Source organism: Daktulosphaira vitifoliae, unplaced genomic scaffold (assembly GCF_025091365.1).
Source record: "Daktulosphaira vitifoliae isolate Bord-2020 unplaced genomic scaffold, ASM2509136v1 Scaffold_3, whole genome shotgun sequence".
Lineage (NCBI taxonomy): Eukaryota > Metazoa > Arthropoda > Insecta > Hemiptera > Phylloxeridae > Daktulosphaira > Daktulosphaira vitifoliae.
The window spans coordinates 33,305,713-33,330,570 of record NW_026099574.1 but is presented as its reverse complement, the minus strand read 5'-3'; the positions used below and the strand labels follow the sequence as shown (position 1 = coordinate 33,330,570).

General features: G+C 27.6%; 1 protein-coding gene across 5 annotated transcripts in view; it reads left to right on the top strand.

The window, feature by feature from the left end:
* LOC126901099 (intersectin-1) overlaps positions 1 to 24,858 on the top strand; it is a 42,036-nt gene that overhangs the window by 7,898 nt on the left and 9,280 nt on the right. For all 5 annotated transcript variants that reach the window (XM_050677323.1, XM_050677324.1, XM_050677327.1 and 2 more), the window contains 9 exons: positions 1,948 to 2,106; positions 2,622 to 2,663; positions 3,500 to 3,646; positions 8,945 to 9,089; positions 11,462 to 11,626; positions 12,941 to 13,056; positions 17,274 to 17,380; positions 22,898 to 22,970; positions 23,052 to 23,258. In XM_050677323.1, the coding sequence (XP_050533280.1) occupies positions 1,948 to 2,106; positions 2,622 to 2,663; positions 3,500 to 3,646; positions 8,945 to 9,089; positions 11,462 to 11,626; positions 12,941 to 13,056; positions 17,274 to 17,380; positions 22,898 to 22,970; positions 23,052 to 23,258 (1,161 nt within the window). The remainder of the gene's footprint in view (positions 1 to 1,947; positions 2,107 to 2,621; positions 2,664 to 3,499; positions 3,647 to 8,944; positions 9,090 to 11,461; positions 11,627 to 12,940; positions 13,057 to 17,273; positions 17,381 to 22,897; positions 22,971 to 23,051; positions 23,259 to 24,858) is intronic.

The following is a 24,858-nucleotide window of genomic DNA, read 5'->3' as shown; positions in this document are numbered from 1 at the left end:
TAATTATTTATCAATATATACTGTTTTTGTTTCCAATGTTTTAAAAATATCTAAATATTCTCTCAATAGTTATAAAATGAAAAAAATGCCTTAAAAAAATAATAAGTTGCAAGAAATACAAAATAAAAGTTTTATTTTCAAATTCTTCCTTTCATAAATTAAATTTTGTACTTGGAGAGCATCTTTTCTTTGATTGAAATGAAATAAAATAACAAAGTGAATTAAAATCTCAGTTTTTTTTTAAAAATTTTGATATAATTTCTATTAATTTAATAAAGGGTACACTAAAAAAACAAAGTAAGTCTATTTATTTCATAATTAAGATTTTGGTGACAAATAAATTTGATATATCATTATGTATCTTTAAGTTAATGGATAAAGTTGATTATTTAAAAGTAATGATCTTTAAAACTTATAGTATACTCTCAAATAACATGTCGTTTTGAAATAAAAAATTCCTTTTTCCGAATTTACAAAAAATTGACTTACCTTGTTTTCTCTGTGAACCTTTAATATTTATACTACATTATTTTTAAAGATATTGCTTTGTAAAAACTTTCTTGTTGCCCAACGTTTGGGTTACTGTGGCATTGCAAGAAATTTTTTTTTGGGGGTTTGAATTATTATTTTAGGTTTTTTATTATTATTTTATAATAAGTCTTAATTTAAATTAATTTTTTTTTTTTGTTTAAAATTTGTCTAAAGGTATGTCCAGTTCATCATTACACATTATGTAATAATATATTACATAACACTATACATTTCTAAAAAAATTAATTATGACCAGGGCTAGTGTTAGAATAAGTAAAAAACATGTAAAAATATTTTGCAGAGTTCTTATTTATAAAAAAAAAATATTTATGCTTTATTAAATTGTTGTTATTAAGGACTATTTTAAGCATTGGGGTACACTATTTCCACTAGTTTTATTTATGTGTTAAAACTAATATATCTTTTAAATTATGGGTGTTGAAAGTTGTTAGAAAAAATTTAATTTAAAATTATTCTGTTATTATCTATAATAAAAATTTTGGCTTTTTGAGTGTAAGATCCTTGTTGTTTAAATAAAATCATTAGGTTTTTTTATTTTTCAACTTTTCAAGAAAGAAAGAAAACTATTAGCTTCGATGCGAAGCTGAGAATGTATTAATTTTACTATGATGTGTTTATTTTTTTTTGTGTCTGTCACTACTTTTTCTCAGCTCTCACTGGACCGATTTCTTTCAACAATACGTCAAAAGATCACAAATCGTATCTAGTTGAAGACATTACCCTTAAAAATTAAAAAATTTTCCCTCGTTCCCTGCAAATGGAGGAAATATTCAAAAAAATTACAAATTTAAAAATCGACATAATTTTTTTTTATACTAAAACCTTAGATATTTCACTTTCATTTGATATCATTTTTTTGAAAATCTAATACTTAACCTGTTCGTTGGGGGGGATTTAAAATAGTAACTTTTTTACAAAAACTAACTTTTTCAACTTAATTTTTGAAAATGTTCCGGAAATACTGCGTCCTTTCAACAAATGTCAAATTAAAGCTTATGTTATGTACTATAAAATTTAAAAAAAATTTGTCCCGACGACCTATTTTCTATGTGCAAATGGCTATCGTATTCAAAAATATGCTATTTTAACAAATTTTTTTTTTTTTAATTAAACACTATCTACAGATTTGCATCGAAGCGTTTCTTATGATAGTGATTTTAATCACTGTCAGATATCATCTATACTGGACCCAACTATGCCACGACCCCACTGTGCCGCCACCCCACTGTGTTTTTTTGTTGTTATTTTATTTGACAAAAATTTAAGTATAAATATTGAATTTTTAAAAAAATGTACTTATCAATTAGTTTATTTGTATTAAAATGTAAGTAATTACAACATGTGCCTTAAATAAATATATGAAGATGTGTAATAAATATTTTATAAATTATGTAGCCTAAAGGATTTTTGGAAAAAAATCCTCCTTTAGAATCTGCAGCATCAGTAAAATCAGAAACTTCAGTTACTTCTTCTCCTTTAACAACACCAATACAAATGGAATCTCAAAAAATTGGAGAAAGTAGATCTATCACACCAGATTTATACTCAAATAAAGTAATATATATATATGTATAATATAGATTTATGTATAAATTAAGTTGTAATTTTATTAATAGAATTTGATTTTATAAATATAAAAAAACAATTAATCGCATCAATGCTAATATCACCATAACAAAATTTTAAATTTTCAAAAATAATTGCATTATTCTAACTAATAGTTTTCAACTTATTAGTTTATCCATCGACTTCATTGATGGAGTTAGTGCAATAACTGGATATATGCACTTTTTCTTTCAAAATTCTTGTTTTCATATTATTCAATAGAAAATAGTTTTACTAAAAAATTGTTGTGATAACCAGGTATGTCTATTTAAAAATTAGATATCATTATTATAAAGATATCTAATACAGTTTTTAATAACAAAATTATTTAATATTTTGTGATTCTGAATAATTTCAAAACATGGATGTCACAAATTATTGCACTGGATGAATCCTTCTATTTATTATCTTGAAAAATTTTTCATTTGATTTGTAATCATGATAATGATATTTTTTTTTTTTAGAAGGATAATAGTGCTGCTGAAGATAGTGAAAATGATGATAAGGTAAGATATTTATATAGTGTGGGCTAAGAAAACGCTACTCATCAGATAAGTGATAAAATATAATGCCTCTATTTTATCCAACACTCGCTCAGTTGCGTTCTTTCATAAATTACAGTGTAGTAATTAAATTATCATATCATATTATAAGTGTAAGACAACCATTTGAAATTCATGCTTTTTGAAATTTTTATATAATTTAATATAGTTTATTATTCTTTATCTTAATATGCCAGAAACTTCCATAAAAGTTGACTTAAACTTAATATAAATGCTAAAAACAATGTAACTCTTTAGAAGGTTGAAACTTTAAAACTATTTATCTTAAAACGGCTCTTTTCAAGATTGTCTTCTTTACATTTACAATGAGATATAATTAATTGATTTCATGGTTACAAAGGTTTAAAGTTTGTAAGTTGTTATAATATTATTACACGAAGCAATTAGTAATATTAAGTATTATCTCATTATTTTATGCAATTATTTTTAAATTATGGGCTAAAAATGTTAAAAATTAGAAAATAAAAACATCAAACTGTAATTATTTCTTAAAAAATGAATAGAATTATTATTATACAAATATAATAAATTTCTCATATTCACCCTAAATTTATGATATTAAATATAACAATCGATTGTTTGAAGGATGATAAAAAAAAATTGTACATAAATTTAAAAATAATTTTACATAAGTTTTAAAAATTTTTTGAGAATTATTTCAATAATTTGCTTAAATTCCTTTTTTTTAAATAGTTATTTATGATGATAGTTATTATGATAGTAATGCATTTTTTTTATTATAGTAATTTTTATTTTTCATTTATGTAATGATTTCAAAGGTTACTAAAGGATCTAAAAAAGCTGAAGTTGCGACAGTTATTGCACCTTATACTTCAACAAGTGCAGAACAATTAAGTCTACAAAAAGGACAGTTAGTAAAAATAAGAAAAAAGACAACCACTGGATGGTGGGAAGGAGAACTACAAGTAATAAAAATAACTTATGTTATTGAGTTGCTCATTAAATTAATATTATAGCATTAAAAAAGATCCCAAATAAAAAAGTTGAATGTTTAAATTTTAACCAAAAGTAAGAAGTTAAAATGTATTAATAAATCATAAACCAAACATTTTGTTGTATGACTAAAACAATATAGAGGTAATGTACAGCATATAAAATAGGAACAATATTTTATTTCTTGAATTAAAAAAATAAAACACAACTTACTTGTGTTTTATAACATCTTATTAAAAAACAACTTACTGTCAAATACTATGAAATAGATTGAATAATTTTAAATCACGAGTAAAGAAAATTATATGGTCATCCAAAATTATTAACTATTTTGAATATTTTTAAGTCATCTGCATAAACTTTTATTTTCATAGAAGAATAGATATTCTTATAAGATTTTGCATTACTTTCATATATCATTGAAACTGTAGTTTCTATTTATGCTTGCATATTTTTTATAATTACTGTGGGATTGTTTTTTGTTTTTTATTGAAAGGATAAGCTGTATTCTAGACAATGCTTCATAAATAAATTTTATTTTTGGTACTTAACTATTTACGGAATATAAGAAGTGTTCATAAACATTTTTATTATTATCATTGGAATTGAGTATTGATGACCATTTTAGGGAAAATAAGTAACTATTAATATTATGATGATCAGATTTTTTAAAGTCATATACAGTGAAAGTAGTATGCATATGGTGCACTAATTGAAAAGTGTTATCTATGTGTAGAGCAGAATGGAAAATAAGATTCGGCTTGTTTAATTTGTACAGTTGCATCCAATATGAATACTAAATCAAGGGTTCTACCTAAATTATTTAAGAAAATCTTAAGTAACTCATAATATTTTGAAAGTTTTTATGGTATTCTGGAATACAAATGGTTAGTGAATCATCATTGCTATAACTAAAATAGGGAATAATAAAATCACAACATATAATAAATTTATGTTTACCAAAAGAATTGTATAGAAGGCTTAATTCATTAACAAAATTTTCTTTGCTATCTACTATACAAAGTGATTTTTTTTTATCATAACCCACTCAATTATTTACTAATCAAAATATTTCAAACATTTTCTTTTTGGTTATCTTTAGATACAAATTATTCTTGATTTATTAGTTATGTAATACTTTTTTGGTTCATCTCTTATTTCCTATAGTGTCGACTTTGTTTTTTTAATTGGGAATACATATTTTAATTTTAATAAAATATTTGAGTTTTTAATTTAATAGTAATAGCATTTGAATTTTTAATTTCAATTTATTTGTTTATTAGATATAAAATTTTTAAGTTTCAAATTTTTGAATTAATATACTTATATAATACACAAGAGATTATCGTGAAATCGTTAAGCGCTGTCAAAGTGATTGTTGAACAAAAGGATTATTTCTTAGTTCTTTTCTTATAAAACCTATGCAACGAATAACAAAATATCCATTACTCGTTCAAAAGGTAAATTATGAACTCACGCTAAAAAAATTATTTGAAAGTAAAAAATTAAGGATTAAAAACCTAGCGCAGTGGGGACGTGGCATAGTTGGGTCCAGTATACATGACATCTAACAGTGATTAAAATCACTATCATAAAAAACGCTTCGATGAAAATCTGTAAATAGTGTTTAATTTGAAAAAATTGGTGGATTATTCCAAAAGCAACATGATCTCCTATTTCCTTATTTGTGTCCTGATTACAAGTTTTATTATTTAGAATTATAATATATGAATAAATATTTATTATTGCAATTAAATATAGTATGTGATTGATATATATCAATCACATTTATAAATTATTAAATATATTTAATAATTTAGTATTGTAATTTTATCAGAGACTTTATAAAAAATTATAAAATAGTTATTACTTTTATGACAAACGTGTATAAAAATTAACGGGCTTAATATAAAAATTTTCTGAAAAATAATTTGTTGTTTATTTTGAATTAAAGGTTTTAGAAGGAATTTTCATCAGATTCAAAAATATACTATTATTATTTAATTTTTTCGTGCCAATTTCAAATCTGCAATTACATTTTTTCTATCACCACTAAATTTTAATATTATTACTAATTAGTTAAAAACTATAGAATATAATTATAAGGAATATAGTTTTGAATATTTCAATTGTAGCATCTATTTTAACAACAAGATTTACTTAAAAATAATTAATATTTCTATTGAAGTGATTTATGAATACAAATAAATCCTCGAAACACTTTTCAAACTCGATCTTTGGGATAGCCTTCAGTCCATTCAGTGATGCGCTTTTAATGTCATGCTTGTAAAACGATAGCCCTTTAAGGTTTTCTTTATTTTTAGAAATAGAAAAAGTCATACGGAGCCATGTCTGGCGAATATGGAGGCTGGGACATCGTTACAATGTTGTTTTGACCAAAACCTTATGAACATGCAATGAAATATGATCAGGTGCATTATTGTGGTGCAAAAGCCATGAATTCTTTTGCCACAAATCTGGGTGTTTTTTCAGATTGCTTCACGCAAACGGCTTTGAACTTGTAGGTAGTACTCCTATTTGACCGTTTGACCTCGTGGCAAGAATTCATAATGTACAATACCATAAAAATCGAAGAACACAGTGAGCATAACCTTTACGTCCGATCGCATTTATTGAGCCTTTTTCAACTTGGCGATCCAGAATGCCTTCACTGTGACCCTTAGTTTCGACGTCGTATTCATAAACCCATGTTTCGTCAATTGTTATAACACGTTTCAGTAATTCTGCATCGTCGTTGACTTCTGAGCAACTTCCATCATCGCTGGTTTTGTTCAAATTTCAAAAATTTTGGAACAAATTTTGCTGCTACGCATTTTATTTCCAAATATTCGAACAAAATTCATTGCATGAGCCAATCGATATTTTCCAACATCATTAGTGACTTCTCTGATTGTAATTCGGCAATCGTTCATAACTATTTCTTTTACTTTTTCCACGTTTCCATAGGTTGTTGATGTACTGGGATGTCCGAGACGTTTGTCATATTCAATGTCTTCACGGCCATCTTGGACACGCTTATATCACTTGTAAACCCTTGTTTTACACATGTCAAACTCGCCATAGGCTTTTGTTAACATTTCACACACTTTGTTACACTTCATTTCATTTTTACGCAAAATTTGATACAAATCCTTTGATCAATTTTTTTAATAAACAAAAATCGCCGATCTCAAAAACACGTCTAACCTTAGCGGTTGCCACTGAAAAAGTAAAAAATGAATCCAGCTGGAAATTTTATTATACTTCAGGGACATAATGTACCAAAATTATGAAAAAAAAATTTGATAATCGGACTCTTGTAACCCGCGAAATTTAAAAATTCCCGTTATTTTCTGAACACACCTCTTACATTTTGGATAAAAAGGACGAATTAAGTTAGTTCGAAAATTTAAAGTCGTTTTTTTTAACGTAAAATGCAAAATATTTAAATAAATTAAAATTTATATTCACTTTAAGTTAGATTCTTGTAACTTTTATTAAAAATGGTGAACTCATTACTATGACAAACCCTTGTAAGGTATTTTAATAATAATAAAAAAAAAATGTTATAGAAATATTAAATCAAAAATATGAAATCGAGAATTTTAACACAGAAATGGCAAATTTTTTAATACGGTAGCCATTTTCACCATAAAAGCATTATAAAGTTCGAATTTCTTTTTTTTCATATTAAAGTATATTAGTGATATTATATATTAAAGTAAATTTAAAATATATATAAAAGTGTCAGTATTTTCGAAACAATTTCAAAACTTATGTTGAAAAGTTTATTTTTTGTGGAAAAGTTGCCATTTTAAAATCTTTCCTGTGGGCAGGTAAAGGGTCACATTTTTAAAAAAATATATGTCAAATGATAGGTAAATACCTAATGTATTTAAAAAAAATAAATTAATCCATACATTTTTGAAAAAGTTAAGGCAGTTTTAAGTAAAAAATAATTTGAAAAAATGTCGAAATTTATCGATTTTTAAAATTGTAATTTTTGGGGGATTTATCCCATTTACGAAGAATAAGGAAATTTTTTTCATCAAAATCGGTTCAGTGAGAACTAAAAATAAGTGATAACAGACACAAAAATTAATACCTTCACAGCTTTGCATTGAAGCTAAAATGTTTAAACCATTTTGATTCTGTAAGTAATTGATTAGGTTATGATAAAAAAAACATTTTGTATATATAGTTATAATAATATTTTTTATATGATTTTTATTTATAATCTCTATTACTATTTAAGTGTTCATTTATTTAATTTTGTTCTTAGGGCTTTTACATTTTGATAATAGTTATAAATGCTGTTAATTAATCCATTAAGTGCTGCTCGTTTTTTGATTTTTTAATCATTTTAAGTTTTCCTAACTCATATTTGATGATTATATCATTTTCAATTCTTTGTTTTAATTCCTCTCTAGTATTGGAGATGTTGTTGCTACATTTTTATTTGATCATTTTTTAAATATACACCCACTCTATCACCTTTAGATTGGTGTTTCCTCAATATTGTTTTTGCTTCAATATCCAGGATAAGTTTTCCTGATCTTATGGTTTTTATGTTAGCAGGTTTCAAACCCAATAAAATTTTATAATTTCAAATATTGCACTTTAATCATGTATAATCCTTTTAGCAATAATAGAACTATTTACTATGTTTTAACCTATCACATTTTTAGCTCATTTTTGCTTCTAGGTTAATTTAGCTACAATACTATTAACATATAATTTTTTTTCACGAGTTTAAATTAATTATATCAGATTTTAGTCTACAAGTATTGTCCCTCAATCCTATCATAAGTGATTTAATAGATGGGATTTGTGATATTTCTTTTTCACATTTCTGACATAAGAATTTAAGTTTNTTTTTAAATTAATAATATTTTTAATATAGTTTTAATTTTACTTAATTAACTAGCCACAAGTGATCAATTTTTATTATATTTTTATTTTTAAAATTAATATTACACTTTAACTTAGTGGCACATAATTTTGTTTGTATATTGTTCAGATGAAAAATATTTGTACAGCTGTCACACGATAAGAAATTATTAGTCTTATCTTGACATCAATAGCTTGATTACAACAAGAACCGCTGTTACGATTAACTATATTAAATGACACTATTGTGACTTTTAAAACTGTGTACTAGAAATACTCATGGACTGTGGAACCAATCATTAAGAAAATAATTATATCTTTAAAAAGATAGTTGATGAATTTAAAATAATAAAATTTTCATTTTTATTTTATTAATTTAGGCAAAAGGACAAAAAAGGCAGATTGGATGGTTTCCAGCTTCATATGTCAAGCCATTAGGTGGAAGTACTGGTAGGGCAAATTCTCCAGCTATAAAAAATAATACCCCAGTAATGCCTGTAACAACTACATCAACTTGTTCTAAAGGTAAACTATTTTATTTTAATTTAGATGTTGCAAATCAGTATCAAAAAAGAGATGTATAAATAGTATTTCCCATAAAAAAATTGTATTGATCCATACATTTTTCAAAAAGTTATAGCATTATAAAGTTAAAAATATAAAAAAGAATTTTTTACAAAAATCTTATTTTTTTATTAACTTAGATATCCGTTTTCACCATGAAGCCAAGATAAAGAAAACATTTTTTTTTTCATATCAAAGTATATTACATAAGCATTAATTTAAGATATATATAAAAGTATTAGTATTTCCGGAACACTTTTAAAAATTAAGTTAAGTTTTTAAGTTTTGAACCCACTCTGTATAAAGGGAAATGGTCTGATTTAAAAAAAAATATATCGAATGAAAGATACCTTCTCAGCTTTGCATCAATACTAATAAAATTTCAACACAAAAATAGCATGTCTTTTAACTATGGCAATCATTTACACGTAGAAGATAAGTCATCAGGACACATTTTTTTTTTTACTATATATATATATTAGGATGGTCCTTAGTTATAGAAGAAAAAATTTTTTTCAGAAATTCAGAGTCATGGGCTCAAAATTTCGTTAGGTTCACTGAAAAAATGAAACTGGTAAAATCTGAGTACAATTATAGATCTTAGTTTATATAACTAATTGTTTACCATAAAAAATATTAAAATTTAATTTTTATTATTTTTGTTGTCAGTTTTATTTATTTTACCAAACGTAGTTCAAATATTCAAGTATATATATATTAGGGTGGTCCTTATTTTTCGACTTCATAAATTCAGAGTCATGGGCTCAAAATTTCGTTAGGTTCACTGAAAAAATGAAACTGGTAAAATCTGAGTACAATAAGTCAACCCCTTCACGTGCCTCAAAGGGGTTGAAGTTCTTCAAAAATGGGGTGGATTTTCTTTTTTTGAGTGTACGCTCTTTATTTTTGAAGTTTCACCAAAAACACAAAGAACAATTTTTATAGAACTAAATGTGAACAAAAAATAAGGTAATTTATTATTTTTTTGTAAAATTAATATTTTTCGTAAAAATAAGAAAAATCTGTTTCACTTATTTTTTTTAAAAAAATGACATAGTTTTCAGTTATACTTTTCCAGTGTCTTAAATTTTAATTGTACGCAGAAATTGTACAGAAGTAATATTAATTACCGTGATATCTTCTATAAAAAACGTTATTTGAGTTTTTTTTGAATTATCAATCCTTTCCAAATAAAAATTTAAAACAACTACGAAAACGTGTTTTTTTTTTTAAATTTTTTTTGCATGTATGTTTTTTTGTTCATAAACAAACAAATTTTCTTAGTTATATTAATTAAAAAAAAAAAAAAACAAACAATAAAATAATAATTGTTTATCACAATAATAGTTTTTCCAATTTGAATATTTTTTATTCAAAATTTCTTGGCTACAACTGGGATACAGCTGGCGATATTGTTGAACCACCTAAAATAGTCCAAAGTAAAGGTTATAATACAAATATAGTAATTTTAAATTTTAAATTTTGCATTAAATTATTATATAATTTCATACTTGTAATATAAATTGCTTTTGATTTTCATCCCTTGTAAATTTGTTGTTTACTATTTTTATGGAGGATAATATTGTTGCTCAGCAACAATTCATGGTAATTATTCGAGTGATTTAAATTAAAATTCAAGTTTTTATATGAAGATCCTACCACATGGGAAATAAATAATGAATACAATAACGCCAAAGAAATATTATGAAGTTGAAAAATAAGGACCACCCTAATATATATATATATATAGTTTGTAACATAAGCTTTAATTTAACATATGTTTTAATGACGCAGTATTTCCAGAACATTTTCACAACTTAAGATGAAAAAGTTGACTTATGTAAAAAAGGTGCTATTTTGAATCCCCCTCTGCGGGCATGTAGAGGTTAAATTATCAAAATAAAAAGGGAAATACTTAAGGTTTCAATATAAAAAAAAAATTTTAAAAAAAACAATATTTACAGATTTTCTGGGGGGATTTGCGCCATTTACAGAGAATGTGGGAAATTATTTCTATTTTTGAGGAATGTCTTCAATTAGATATGATTTTTGATCTTTTGACGTATCATTGAAAAAAATCAGTTTGGTAGGAGCTGAGAAAAAGTGGTAACAAACACAAAAAAAACACATAATAATAAAATTAATATGTTCTCAGCTTCACATCAATGCTAAAAAATAACATTTAAATTTTGTGCCAGTGTTATAGATGTCAAATTTCAATTACTAACATTTAATTTTTTAATAACATTTAAGTTATATTAAAAATAATAATTATTATAAAGCAATAGATAAATTTATTATATGTTTATGCTTTATTTTATAATTTTTTTTAGAAAAAGTTATAGCACTCTTTCCATTCAATGCTGTACATAGTGATGAGTTAACTTTTCAAAAGGATGAAATTATTACACTGGTGTCAAAAGAGGAACAAGCCTGGTGGAGAGGAGAACTTAATGGAAAAACTGGCTTGTTTCCTAGTAATTATGTGGCACTTTTGTGTAAGTGAAGTACTTAAAAACTTGACTTAATTGACTGGGATAAAAAAATCATATTATTTTTAACATTTTTTAGAATACTTTATAGGAATAATTTTTTTGTTAACTAATATAATGAACTCTTCTAAATAATTAATATATATTTATTTAAATTAAATTAACTAGCTATTCTTATGAATATTTCTACTCATTTTATAATTACATCTTCTTTATGCTGTCTCTTTTGTTTATTTTTTTTATTGTAGGAGTGTGTTATACAAGTTTGTTCACTGGCTAGAAATTCATCAGAGGTCAAGCATCAAGATATACTACTATATTAATCTCAGTTATCTTTAAAATAGTTTTTAGGTTTGAAATCTTATATTTTTAAATAGAGAAAAAATTTTACATTTTAGATCTTATTTGTAAAATATTACTATTTGCTTATTTTTAATATAATTGCATGGGTTCATTAATCTCAAAAAATAAAATACAATTCATGTAATTTTATTAATTTATGAGTCAAAAACTAAAGCTATTATTATTTATTTAGATTTTTTAATTTTATTTAACTCAAATTATGAAAAAAATGTCTTAAATATAGTGATATTTATACTTTAGTGCAATATTTTCCCTCCATAGTAATTTTAATATATTTTCTTTTACTATAATGTTTTTTAATTATTGTAATATATATTTTTAATTATTTAAATATCAATTATATTTTATTTGTTAATTTCAAAATTTTTAAAGATTATTTTAATGAACTGTTTGTTATTTTATGTGATATTTTTAGTATTACTTGCTACCATATCTTATAGCATTATTAATTTTAGATTTAAATGTAGAATCAATTTTTCTTATAGTTATCTAAAAATAATATTTTGATATTTTCTCCTTGAAAATACATTTTTAAAACAAATACTGTATGATCATACAAAATCATTGATATTTTAATTATAATAAAATTATTTAAATCTTATTATTAAAACTGTTTAATTTGTTTAGATATTTAGTGAAACACGTATAAACTGACATTATTGTTATAGTCACTTTAAATGTACTAACTCTGTATTGAAAAACATTAATAAACTTCATATTATCATAAATGTGCAACCTCATTTTACTAGTTTAATTTAATAAGTTCTATAAGTTTACTTTTTATTAAAATATGATGTAACCATTCAGTTATCTTTAAACATACTTCATTTAGAGGAGTTCATTATACTACTAGTAATATTCTTTACTACAATAATAAAAATTTGAATATAATTATTGTAAAAATAAATACTGTGAATAAGTCCATCAGTATTTTGTTTATTTGTTATATGAATATAGCTGAAGTTACATTAAAAGTGACATTGAGTAAAGAAGAACGAAAAAGACAACAACACATACTAGAATTAATAACTACAGAACAAGCTTACATTGAAGATATGATTGCTGTTCATGAGGTATATCTAGGTTTTTATTTGCTTTCACTTGCAATCGGTGATTAAATTTAAGATTAATAAATTATGATAATTAAAAAACGTTATTAATGTTAAATTTTGAATATTTTAATCATATTACTCAATTTGACTAATTTTTGAAGCCATTAAAAAATAATCGAAAATTTAACATTAATAAAAACATTTTTCATTAGGAAAATATAGTAATTTCTCGAAGTATTATCATTAATTAAATTTTTTGTATTTTAAATATATTATAATAACTTTTTTTGTTATTCCAGTAAAACAAGTTAAAAAAACTTTAATGAGTATACATTTAATTATGAACAACATTTCCTAAAACGAAAAAATAGCTCAGAAGTAACAAAAAATATTAATATTTATTTGGAAAATGACTATTTTTTTTATGCCATACTAAAACCTACTAATATAATAAATATTGGACTGTTAGATTTATTAGGTTGTTCCCAAATAACGCGCCCACCAATAAACCTAATTTATTGCATTTAAACATTTTCAAGAGGTAATTTACCTCAATAGCGTATTTAGGGTTTCAGCTCCCTGGGGCAGCTTGTATTTGATGTTCCCTTTGAAAATTTTTTTTCTACAGTATTCAATCTAATGATTGGTTTGCAGCAACTTCCATGTTTCTCTATCACTAGCCTTTCTATTCAACTCTTGATATGAATTACATCCTTGATCTTCTATTATCTGACTTATGTATTGCAATCTTGATCTTCCTCTATGATTTTTTCCATCGATTATTCCTTCTAAGATTAATAATTGCAACCCGTTGTTTACTAAAGTATGATCCATTAATTAATTTTGCCTTTTCTGTATACTCTTCCATATTAATTTTCTCTTAGATACCCATTCTAAAACTTCTTCATTAGTAATTCTATCAGTTCAACTTATCTTTTCCATCCTCCTATAGCATCACATTTCAAATGCCTCTTTTCTTCTCATTTCTTCTCTTTCAATAGTCCATGTTTCGCATTCAAATAACACAATGCTCCAGATGTACGTTATTAGTAGATTCTTTCTAATATTAAGGTCAATGTTTTTTGAAGCAAAAATACTTCTATTTTTATAAATGCCACCTCAGCTTAGGATATTTTCTTTATATCTTCCTTTTTGCATCTTCCATCTGAGCTTATAGTGCTACCCAAATATATGAAATTTTTTACTTGTTCTACAGTTTCATCAATCTCAGCATGTCTATTCTGTGATCATTTACCTTTATTCCTAGCTGTAATATCTATGGTTTCTTGAATGTTGGCATTAAATAGTCTTCTTCATCTTCCTCGCCTTAATCCCAACTACTTGGGGTCGGCCACCCTTATCCTAAACTTCAACTTGACACGATCTCCCACATCATCTACGCTCACATCTGCTGTCCTCATATCGCATTCAATAACATCCCTCAATCTCTTTTTTGGTCTTCTCTACCTTTTCTTTCTTCGACATTCATTTCTATAAATATTCTTACAGCTTCCGATTCTTCTCTCCTCATAACATGACCAAACCATCTAAGTCTATTTTCTCTCATCTTATCCACGATTGACGCTACACCTATACTTCCTCTTATATCCTCGTTCCTTATCCTATCTTCTCTAGTCACACCACTCATCCATCTAAGCATTATCATCTCTGCTACACTCATTCTCTGCTCTAGTTTCTTATCAAGCGCCCAACACTGAACCATACATAATGTAGGCATTAAATAGTAAAGGTGATAATGTATATTCCTCCCAAACACCTTTTTTTATTTTGGACTCTTTTTAAATACCTCCCATTTTTATGATTGTTATTTCATTTTTGTACAATTCATTAAACAGTTTTGTTTCCGTGGTTGCAACTCCGTTCTTAACTAACTTAATTAGCGTTTTTAACATTATTTCCCAGTCCACATTATTGAATTACTTCTCAATATCAAAAAAAGCAATAAACATCGCATTATCTTTCCGTATTCTTTTTTTTTACTATTAATCTTAAAGCCAATATTGCTTTTCTCAAATCCTATATTTTTTCTAAATCCTAATTGGTCTTTTGATAGTATTTCTTCTATCTTCTTTTCCATTCTCTCATGCATAATTTTTGATAAAATCTTTGAGGCGTGCGAGAGCAAGCTAATTGTTTGATATTGTTCACACTTTTTAGCTGATGTCTTCTTTGGAATGGGAATTATTATACTCTTTACAAAGTCTGTAGGTATACCTCCCGTTTTGTAAATATATGTAATGAATTTAAATAATGTATTCACCATATTTTCTCCTACTTCCTTCCAAAGCTCGGCTTGGATCTTTCTTTGGTTTTAAGTCTCTTAATGCTTTGTCAAATTCTTCTCTTAATACCGGAAATTCTACATGCTCTTTATCTTGCTCTATATCATTTTTTTTTTAATCTGTAACAACTAGTTCTTCATCATATAGTACTTCTATGTATTCCTTCCATCTAATTACTACCTATTTCTGCTCATAAATAATTTCTCCTTTATTTTCTATTACTCTACTCTTGGGTTTACGTACTCCAAAGAACTTTTTTCACTTTCTTTCCAATGTATATTCCAAGCATTGTGCCTACTCCTTCCTTTACAGGAAGCATCGAAAAAGGTTGACTTACAAATAAACGAAGGTAAAACTGAATACATGGTGGTGGGGAGAAGATATAGTACGAGAATAGTTAACCATGAATTCAATCGAGTCATACAATTTAAATACTTAAGTTCGGTATTAACCGAAAAAAATGAAACTGAAAAGGAAGTAGCAACAAGAATCCTATCGGGAAAAAAATGTCTTTACGGACTCACAAAAATACTAGGGTCACGGTTACTGTCGAGAGAAATAATGATACAATTGTATATTACCCTATTACGACCTATAAGTACATAAGGAGCAAAAACATAGACATTAAGAAAAAAGGAAGAAAATAAATTGTTTATTCTGTAGAGGAAAAACCTAAGAAAGATCTTTAGTCCAGTAAAAGACGAGGAAGCTGACTGATGGAGAATAAGAAAAAACAAAGAATTGGAGGAACTATTTCATCATCCAAACATATTAAATATAATCTAGAGTAGGAGGTTATAGTGGGCTGGACATGCCTGCGCGTAGTCAGAACCCATTACTAAACATGGTATTGGCAGAAAACCCAGAAGGGAAAAGGCCTCTTGGACGATCCCGTTTAAGATGGGAAGACGTGGTAAAGAGAGAGGTAGAATCGTTAAATGGAGGCTATGAATGAAAAACAAAAGCACCGGACAAAAAGACTTGGAGGATTGGTTGTTTGACGGTATGGCCCTAGTAGCCGTTAATACACAAGAAAGAAAAAGGCATACAAAATTTTTTTTCAGCTTAGCCAGATAAAAAATTCTAGATACCCTAGTAATATAACCCTTAGATATCTCACTTTTTAAAAAACATAAAATATGAAAAACGCAATCCTGGGTGGGTTCCAAAATATATTTTAAAAAGATAATTTGTAGAAGTCTATAAAATAAAACTGTTTAATAATAAATTCAATTGAATGAATCAATTTTTGTTAAGTTAATAATTTTTTAATTTTTCATTGGTTAATCTCGTGATTTAAATCTGTATATTATGTAATTTTTGGAATTTGGATATATAATTGACCTCACCACTGTTCTATGTCTTGGATTAGTAATTTTTGAAAAATTTGTGTTGCCTTAGTGTGGAAATTCTTACGATTTAGTTATAACTTTTTTTTTTTTTTTATTACCGTATTAAATGCATAAATATATGATTGATTTTTTTATTACAACAACATAAAAGTTCATATCTTTTATAGTCTTAAAAAAATGAAGATCGTGTATTTATAGAGTTAATAGTGATAAAGGAACTATACCCATAACAAAGTTTTTGCAACAAACTGATGTTTTATTATTATTATATATATATTATCAATTATTTAATTTATTTATATATGTAATTATTGTACAATACTTACATATTGATTTACAATGATTTTCATATTTTCAAATTCATATTTCTAAAAGATTCAATTAATATAATACCATAAATTGTCATTTTATAATTTTTTTAAGAAGCTAAAAATATAGTTTATGAACCTTTTCATTAACCATTCTGACCATTTTTTCTCATAAAACATTATTTTTTAATTGTTAAAGAGCAGCCTCTTATGATAATATGTTGTTATTATTGATATTTTATAAATAAAATGTACAAAAAAGTAATGTATTTTAGGTTTTTGAAAAACCTTTGTATGAAAGCAAAGTTCTTACTACTTCTGAAATACGACAAATTTTCATAAATTGGGAAGAAATAATTGAGTGCAATCAAATGTTCTTAACGTAAGTTATATTTTTACTGTATAATTTGGCATCCAGGGCAAAATAGAGCAAAGTGACTTGAGTAGGCAAAAATCCAGGCTTAATGTGACCATTGTGAAATTTTCCAAGAAAAAAATTATTAATCAACAAAAAAAAATTCATTATAATGTTTTAAAAATATATACAATATGTTTTGTTGTTTCGTAAATGCTATTTTCCGTTTTTTTGTGTTCATCAGAATATTGATATAATATAGGTCACTTGTGAGTTTGGATTTTTACCATTCTTTTTAAATTATAACTTAATTAAATTATAATTCTTTTAAATAATCCATAAACTGAAAAATAATGTTATTAAAAAATGGCTTTTTTACCAAAACATATATAGGTATCATTCTTCAAACTTGAAACTTAACTTTCTTTTAATAATTTTTTTGTCACATTGATCCTTTCTGTTCTTGGTATCTCAATTTAATTTTAGTAAATAATGTTCATTATAACACAATTTAATACTCTAAAAAAACATAAATACAGAAATTAAAGAAATTGAGTATCTCTCTGGGTTTTAGGTTTTTAATATCTTCTTTTTCAGGAAAAGGTTTATTTAAGTAGTGTGATCTTAGTATGGACAAGGCTTCACATTCGCACATAATGTGGAATGAGTCTTCCTCTTCTACTCCACACTTCCTGCACAATGGTGATTCCAATACTCCCATTGCGTTAAGATGTTTAAGCAAGTGACCATGTGTTGTCAGTAGAACAGTCAAAGTGCTCATTTGATGTTTAGTCATGTTATTAAGATCACCCAACAGTATACCAGGGGTCTTGATAAATATTTTAGATTGTGTAGGTACTACCAAGTACTTCCAGATTTCTCTGTGTTATTTTCTGCACCAATTCTTGGGTAGCGCTTTGAAGGACTGCTCAGTGAGTTCTACCACTGTTTCTGGTTCAACATAGGTGTTCTCTGCTCCTTTCCTGGCAAGAAAGTCAGTTCATTTCCAGTGACACCATTGTGTCCTGGTACCAACACTAGTGTAACTTTGTTGAACTTCGATAGTGATTCTAAAGTTTCCCTGCATTCAAGGACTAGCTTTGAATTCACTTGATCGTTACAGAGTGCCTTCAAAGCCGCTTGACTATCACTTAAGATAGTTATCTTTCTATTTTTGTATACGAGCAGATTCTGAGCCCCTACCAGTATCGCCCTCACCTCTGCTTGTAAAACAGAGGGTGTTGTGCCCAATTACATACTGACATTTATTCGTGGCTTTAAGCCCCAAATTCCAGCACCTACCTTTCCTGGTTTTTTGGATCCATCTGTATATATCACAAATCCTCCTTTTTCAGTCAGGTGGTTAATATTCCATTATCTTCGTGCAGTGATCTCCACTTTGTAGGGAATGTTATTCTTAAGAACCCTGTAGTTGTCCCAGTTTGTTCTTTTCGGGTTCCTATAGTACTCCATCTCAACTTTGTTAATTTCTAAAGTGAATCTTAAGTGCCTATGATCAGAAAGAGAAGATTCGGAGGATACTTTCCACCCTTTTATCTTTTGAAGTAACCCTTTTAAGCAAACTGACAGATCAATGACTTCCTGCCTGTTCCTGATAACAAAAGTAGGTTCACTACCTCTATTCAGTATACTAAGGTCTGTAATCATCAATAGATCCATTATAACCTCTCCTCTTTGGTTGATGTTCTACTCCCTCAAATAGTGTGGTGTGCATTAGCATCCATACCTAGGATTAGTTCTAATTTTTCATTTTTGTAATAATTAAAGAGCATAGTTAGGTCCCTACCTGGGTCTGTGACCTCATATGGTAGGTATCCTGAAGCTACTATAATATTTTTACCATCATTTAGTGTTACTTTAATAATAGTCAAGTCTGCACTTGATAGATTAAGTATCAAGCTGGCTTTAACTTTATTATTAATCAAATTGAAAGTTCTTGGTTTATCTGCTTGTTTATGAAACAGTTTAAAATTTCTTAGATTTAGCCCCTTAATCTGGTCACCATTTATCCATGGTTCCTGAATAAGTGTTATTTGTAAGGGTATTGTATGCCTCTCAGTTAGGGTCCTTAGTAATACTCTACTGGCCTCTTTACTGTGATGTAGGTTTATTTGCGTGAATTTAATTCTATTGTCTGCCATTCAGAAAAACTCATGTTGACGCTTGAGAAAGCACGCTGTACTGGGTGTGATACAGGTGTCTGATACAGTCCCTGTGTCACACAGCCCTCTCTGTGGGTGGTGTCCCCTCGCTGTCCCCAGGTGGCGACCGTACCTTAGGTTCGCTCTTCACATTTGCTTTTGGATCCGTGGAGAGGTTCCCCCCTCAGCTGTGGCCATTATTGAGGGTGGCGGTTTCCTGGGTCCCTTCCCTTACGTAACACACTTTCTCCCTTCCCTTTCGAGGCAGGAGTGAAGTGTGTCCGTTTGTTTCTTACCTGTGCCTTACCTCCGTTTCCGAGTGGCACTCGGCCTTCCTCTTCCCAGATTTTTGAGTAGTAGATTTTTTCACATCCTTCCGGGCTGGTGGCTGCTTGGCAACATAGTCTGTGAAGCAAACTCTGCCCATTTCAAAATATGGACTGCGCTTCAGTTTCTCCAGTTTGGCCATGCTCTTTTCATCCACACTTAGGAACAAAGTTTGTCCTTTCGGGCCAACCTCTATCTCATGGTGGACTTTCCAGATCGCCGTGTTCAGCTCTGGGTTTTGTTTTGCCGAAATTTCCAAAATCTTCTTAGACTCTTTTGGGAGCCCTGGTATATGAGTGACCATCCGTTTGTACTTGATCGGGTTGTAGGCTTCCAATTGGAGTTCTTCACCGTCCTAAGGTTTTATCAGGTTGACACGATCAGTGAGCCACTTAAGAGAGCTCTCTTGGGCTGCACTGATCACAAGTGCTCCATCAGTGAGACTGGTGTCTTCAAACCTTGGTATGTCGGTTCCATCAGTATCCGACAGTGTCAAGTCTCCAACACAAGACTCAATGAGTAGCCCCTGCTCTGTGGTCAACTTGTTAGTAGGGTAGCCTGCAAGGACCAAAGCCACTTTTTTATCATCGGTTACCACGTCCCTGTAGGTCGGTACCCAATGAGTTTTCTTACATAGAGGTTCTTGACCCTCGTCCTCAGGTTTTTAAACTTCGGTTCCCTTTGACTTTTTCAAATCATCGGTTCCCTTGTCTCCCTCCTTTGGTATGTTCTTCTGTCCCTCCATGATTGCTCGGCTCCTCTTCAGCTTCCGCCTCTGACTGCCGCTCAGTTTCTCAGGTCTAAGTTTTAGACCCTCGATTTTGTTAGCTACTGCTCCCAGTTGATCTTGCGATTGCTGATCTACATTTGTTGACATTGCTGTCTCTTTGCTAGCACACGGTTCACCAAGTGTCCCGTTATTCGCATTGATACCTTCAAGTTCGGCGATTCTTCTGCGAAGAGTCGTCAGTTCACGATCTTGTTTCGACAAGTTGTCCATTAGATCCCTGATCGTCTCAAGTTCGTTGTTTTGTGGTTTTTCTATGTTTTTTGTCCATATAGTTCCCACGAATAGTCGAGAAATAAAGGTCCGCCGCAGCAGAGCTCGATACTGTGACAAGGCTGTATACTCTATGGCGCACCAGGTGCCATAGAGGATCCCAATGGTCACTTTACCTTTCGGCTAACTACCCTGTGACAAGTTAGCAACCCTTTCACTTGGTATGGCTGGGTTAGGGGGGCCTATTCGCTGTTAGAAAACATGTATGCCCAGGCCTACCGGTCCCAACTAACCAAAGTTATGACCGGCTAAGAACAGTGGTACGTGTTGCCACCCCCACTGAAATAACTAGGGTCCGCGGGGTGGTTAGGCCCGTAATCCTTGCGGATTCCCCTGCGTGAAACTAAGCCCCTTAATTACGCCTATAATTGTAACCCAAAATAGTACTAAGAAGCCACAATCTTAAAAATTATTCTATTTTTTGTAAACAGATTAACACTTGTATAATTACGAGCTGTTATATCCCTAACAACAAAAGTAATTATATAACGAATATGCAATTTATTTTCTTTAGGAAGGAGAGGTGAAAATTTTTTTTATGTATATCCTAATTTGGACGTAAATCTAATTACGCTCTTGCAGATTATTTAAGTTACTTTTCTCATATCTGGTAACGGCACTTATGATAAAGTCTAATTAAAGACTTCGAGGCCCTAGTAAAACAACTTACTTAAATGAAGTTCTTTTAAAACAATAATGTTTTGATGATAACATTTTTTTCTAATCTTCTGTAATTTGATGCCAAGATCTATAGCTCTTATTTGCAAATTTGTAACTGAACCATTTACTTGAAAAATTACACGAGTTTAAATTTAATACTAGTAGAACAAAGTAAAAAAAAAAACTGTTTAAGCTATCAATAGTTTGTTGCGTTAAAACTGAAATAGCTAAAAGAAAGTATTTGATGAGATACACCGAGTTAATAGCAAAAAAGAATATATAAATGACCCTATTTTAACTTAAGGGAACGCGTTTAAAAACTCTGATAATGCGTCATTTTTACAATACAGGGTTAAATTTACGAATTACTACAATAAGTTTATACCTAGAATCTTAATCAGACACATGGGCGTCTGCAGGCAGATGCATAGGGATCAGTTGCCTTCACCTTCTTGACTTTTTAATTGGATAATTTTCATCATTTTGAATTTTGAATTATGTTATTTTTATTAAATTATATCATTAATACCATGATAGCATTATTTTTATAAATCAATCAATGCATGTAGGTTTGGTTTTTATTTAATTTGTAGATACTTAATTTCATTAAAAATACATAAAACTACCAAAGAATTTTCTATTCATCATTTTTTCCAACGAAGCCATAGACGCTTATTAGATTAACATTTTTAAGCGTACTTATTACATGTTCTCCCTATCTGTCCATAAAAAACATTTTTCCCTTGGAAACTAATTTTCTAAATAAGTATAATTTGTCTCTCAAATAAGTGTTTCAATTATATTCTACTAAGAAAAACTATTAGTTACTAATGACACTCAAAATATCAATTTGAAAGAAGTGATTTATAATTTGTTTATGTATTCATAATATTTATTATACTTAAAAAAATTTATAACGTATGTTATAATTTTTAATGTTAAAAATGTAAAACATTGAAAATGAATTTTATAATTATATGAAGACTTGAAATCAATGTTTAACTTTTTGGCAATCAGTAAAAATTTGATAAAATGATTAAATCGCAGAGAAGTATCCTATGTGCTAAATCTAATATTATGTAAAATATTAGATTTATTTTATAATATATAATATTATATATAATATAATATTAGAAATATTATTTTTCTTGTATAATATAAATTGGTACAGACATAATGTATTGAGCATATGAATTTTTGAAAATTGTAAATAATTCAGTCAACTTGTTTTCATATTATAAAGAATTAAAAAATAATATCATAAGAAAAACATTTTAGTATAGTTTTCAAATAAAAGAAAAATTTTTATTGTTAAATAGTTTTATATTTATTTAGATCATTACGAGTACGTAAAGATATGAGTCCTGCTGGAGTTGTGCGAATAGTTGGTGATATTTTATGTGAACATGTAAGAAATCTTTTTGGTTGATCTAACTTTTTGTACATTTTTATTTAAATGCTTAAATGTAAATTATGTTGTAATTTTTAGTTTCCAAGGATGACACGTTATGTACGATTTTGTAGTTGCCAGTTAAATGCTGCCATAACATTACAAAAATTAACTGAAACCAATGTTGCTTTTCGTGAAATCGCTAAGCGCTGTCAAAGCGATTGTCGAACAAAAGGATTACCTCTTAGTTCTTTTCTTATAAAACCTATGCAACGAATAACAAAATATCCATTACTTGTTCAAAAGGTAAATTATGAACTCACGCTAAAAAAATTATTTGAAAGTAAAAAATCAAGGATTAAAAACCTAGCGCAGTGGGGACGTGGCATAGTTGGGTCCAGTATACATGACATCTAACAGTGATTAAAATCACTATCATAAAAAACGCTTCGATGAAAATCTGTAAATAGTGTTTAATTTGAAAAAATTGGTGGATTATTCCAAAAGCAACATGATCTCCTATTTCCTTATTTGTGTCCTGATTACAAGTTTTATTATTTAGAATTATAATATATGAATAAATATTTATTATTGCAATTAAATATAGTATGTGATTGATATATATCAATCACATTTATAAATTATTAAATATATTTAATAATTTAGTATTGTAATTTTATCAGAGACTTTATAAAAAATTATAAAATAGTTATTACTTTTATGACAAACGTGTATAAAAATTAACGGGCTTAATATAAAAATTTTCTGAAAAATAATTTGTTGTTTATTTTGAATTAAAGGTTTTAGAAGGAATTTTCATCAGATTCAAAAATATACTATTATTATTTAATTTTTTCGTGCCAATTTCAAATCTGCAATTACATTTTTTCTATCACCACTAAATTTTAATATTATTACTAATTAGTTAAAAACTATAGAATATAATTATAAGGAATATAGTTTTGAATATTTCAATTGTAGCATCTATTTTAACAACAAGATTTACTTAAAAATAATTAATATTTTATAAGTGTAATATATGTATAAATAATTATTATAGCAATTAAATATAGTATCAAAATGATATTTCATTATTTAATAGTGTAATGTTTTACAAAATTCGTATTTTTTTTGTTAACTTTGATTTCTGTTTTCACTATGAAAACAAAATAAAGTCCAATTTATTTTTTCATATTAAAGTAAATCACATAAGCTTTAATTTAAGATATATATAATAGTGTCAGTATTTCCTGTACACTTTTAAAAATTAAGTTGAAAATATTCTTTTTTCTAGATGCATTTTTAAGTTTTGAACCTCCCTGCATAACCCTTTATCTTCCGATTTAAAAAAAAAAACCCAGCACAGGGGGGTCGCGGCACAGTGGTGACGTGGCATAGTTGGATCANAAAAAACCCAGCACAGGGGGGTCGCGGCACAGTGGTGACGTGGCATAGTTGGATCAAGTATAATGATATCTGACAGTGATTAAAATCACTATAAAAAAAAAACGCTTCGATGCAAATCTTTAGATAGTGTTTAATTTTAAAAAATTAGTGGATTATTCTAAAAGCTTCATAAACTGCTAGTTCCTTATTAATATCCTGATTAAGACAAAGTATGTAGAATAAAAAAGAGATTATTAGAAAATAGTATTTCCCATAAAAAAATTATATTGATCAATACACTTTTCAATAAGTTATAGCATTATTATGTTAAAAATGTAAAAAATAAAATTGAGAATTTTCACACAATAATAGCCTTTGGTAGCCATTTTCACCTTGAAGATAAAATAAAGCCCGAAATTTTTTTTTACTATTATAAAGTATATTACATTAGCTTTAATTTATGATATATATAAAAGTGTCAGACCTTCCGGAACATTTTCAAAATTTAAGTTAAAAAAAT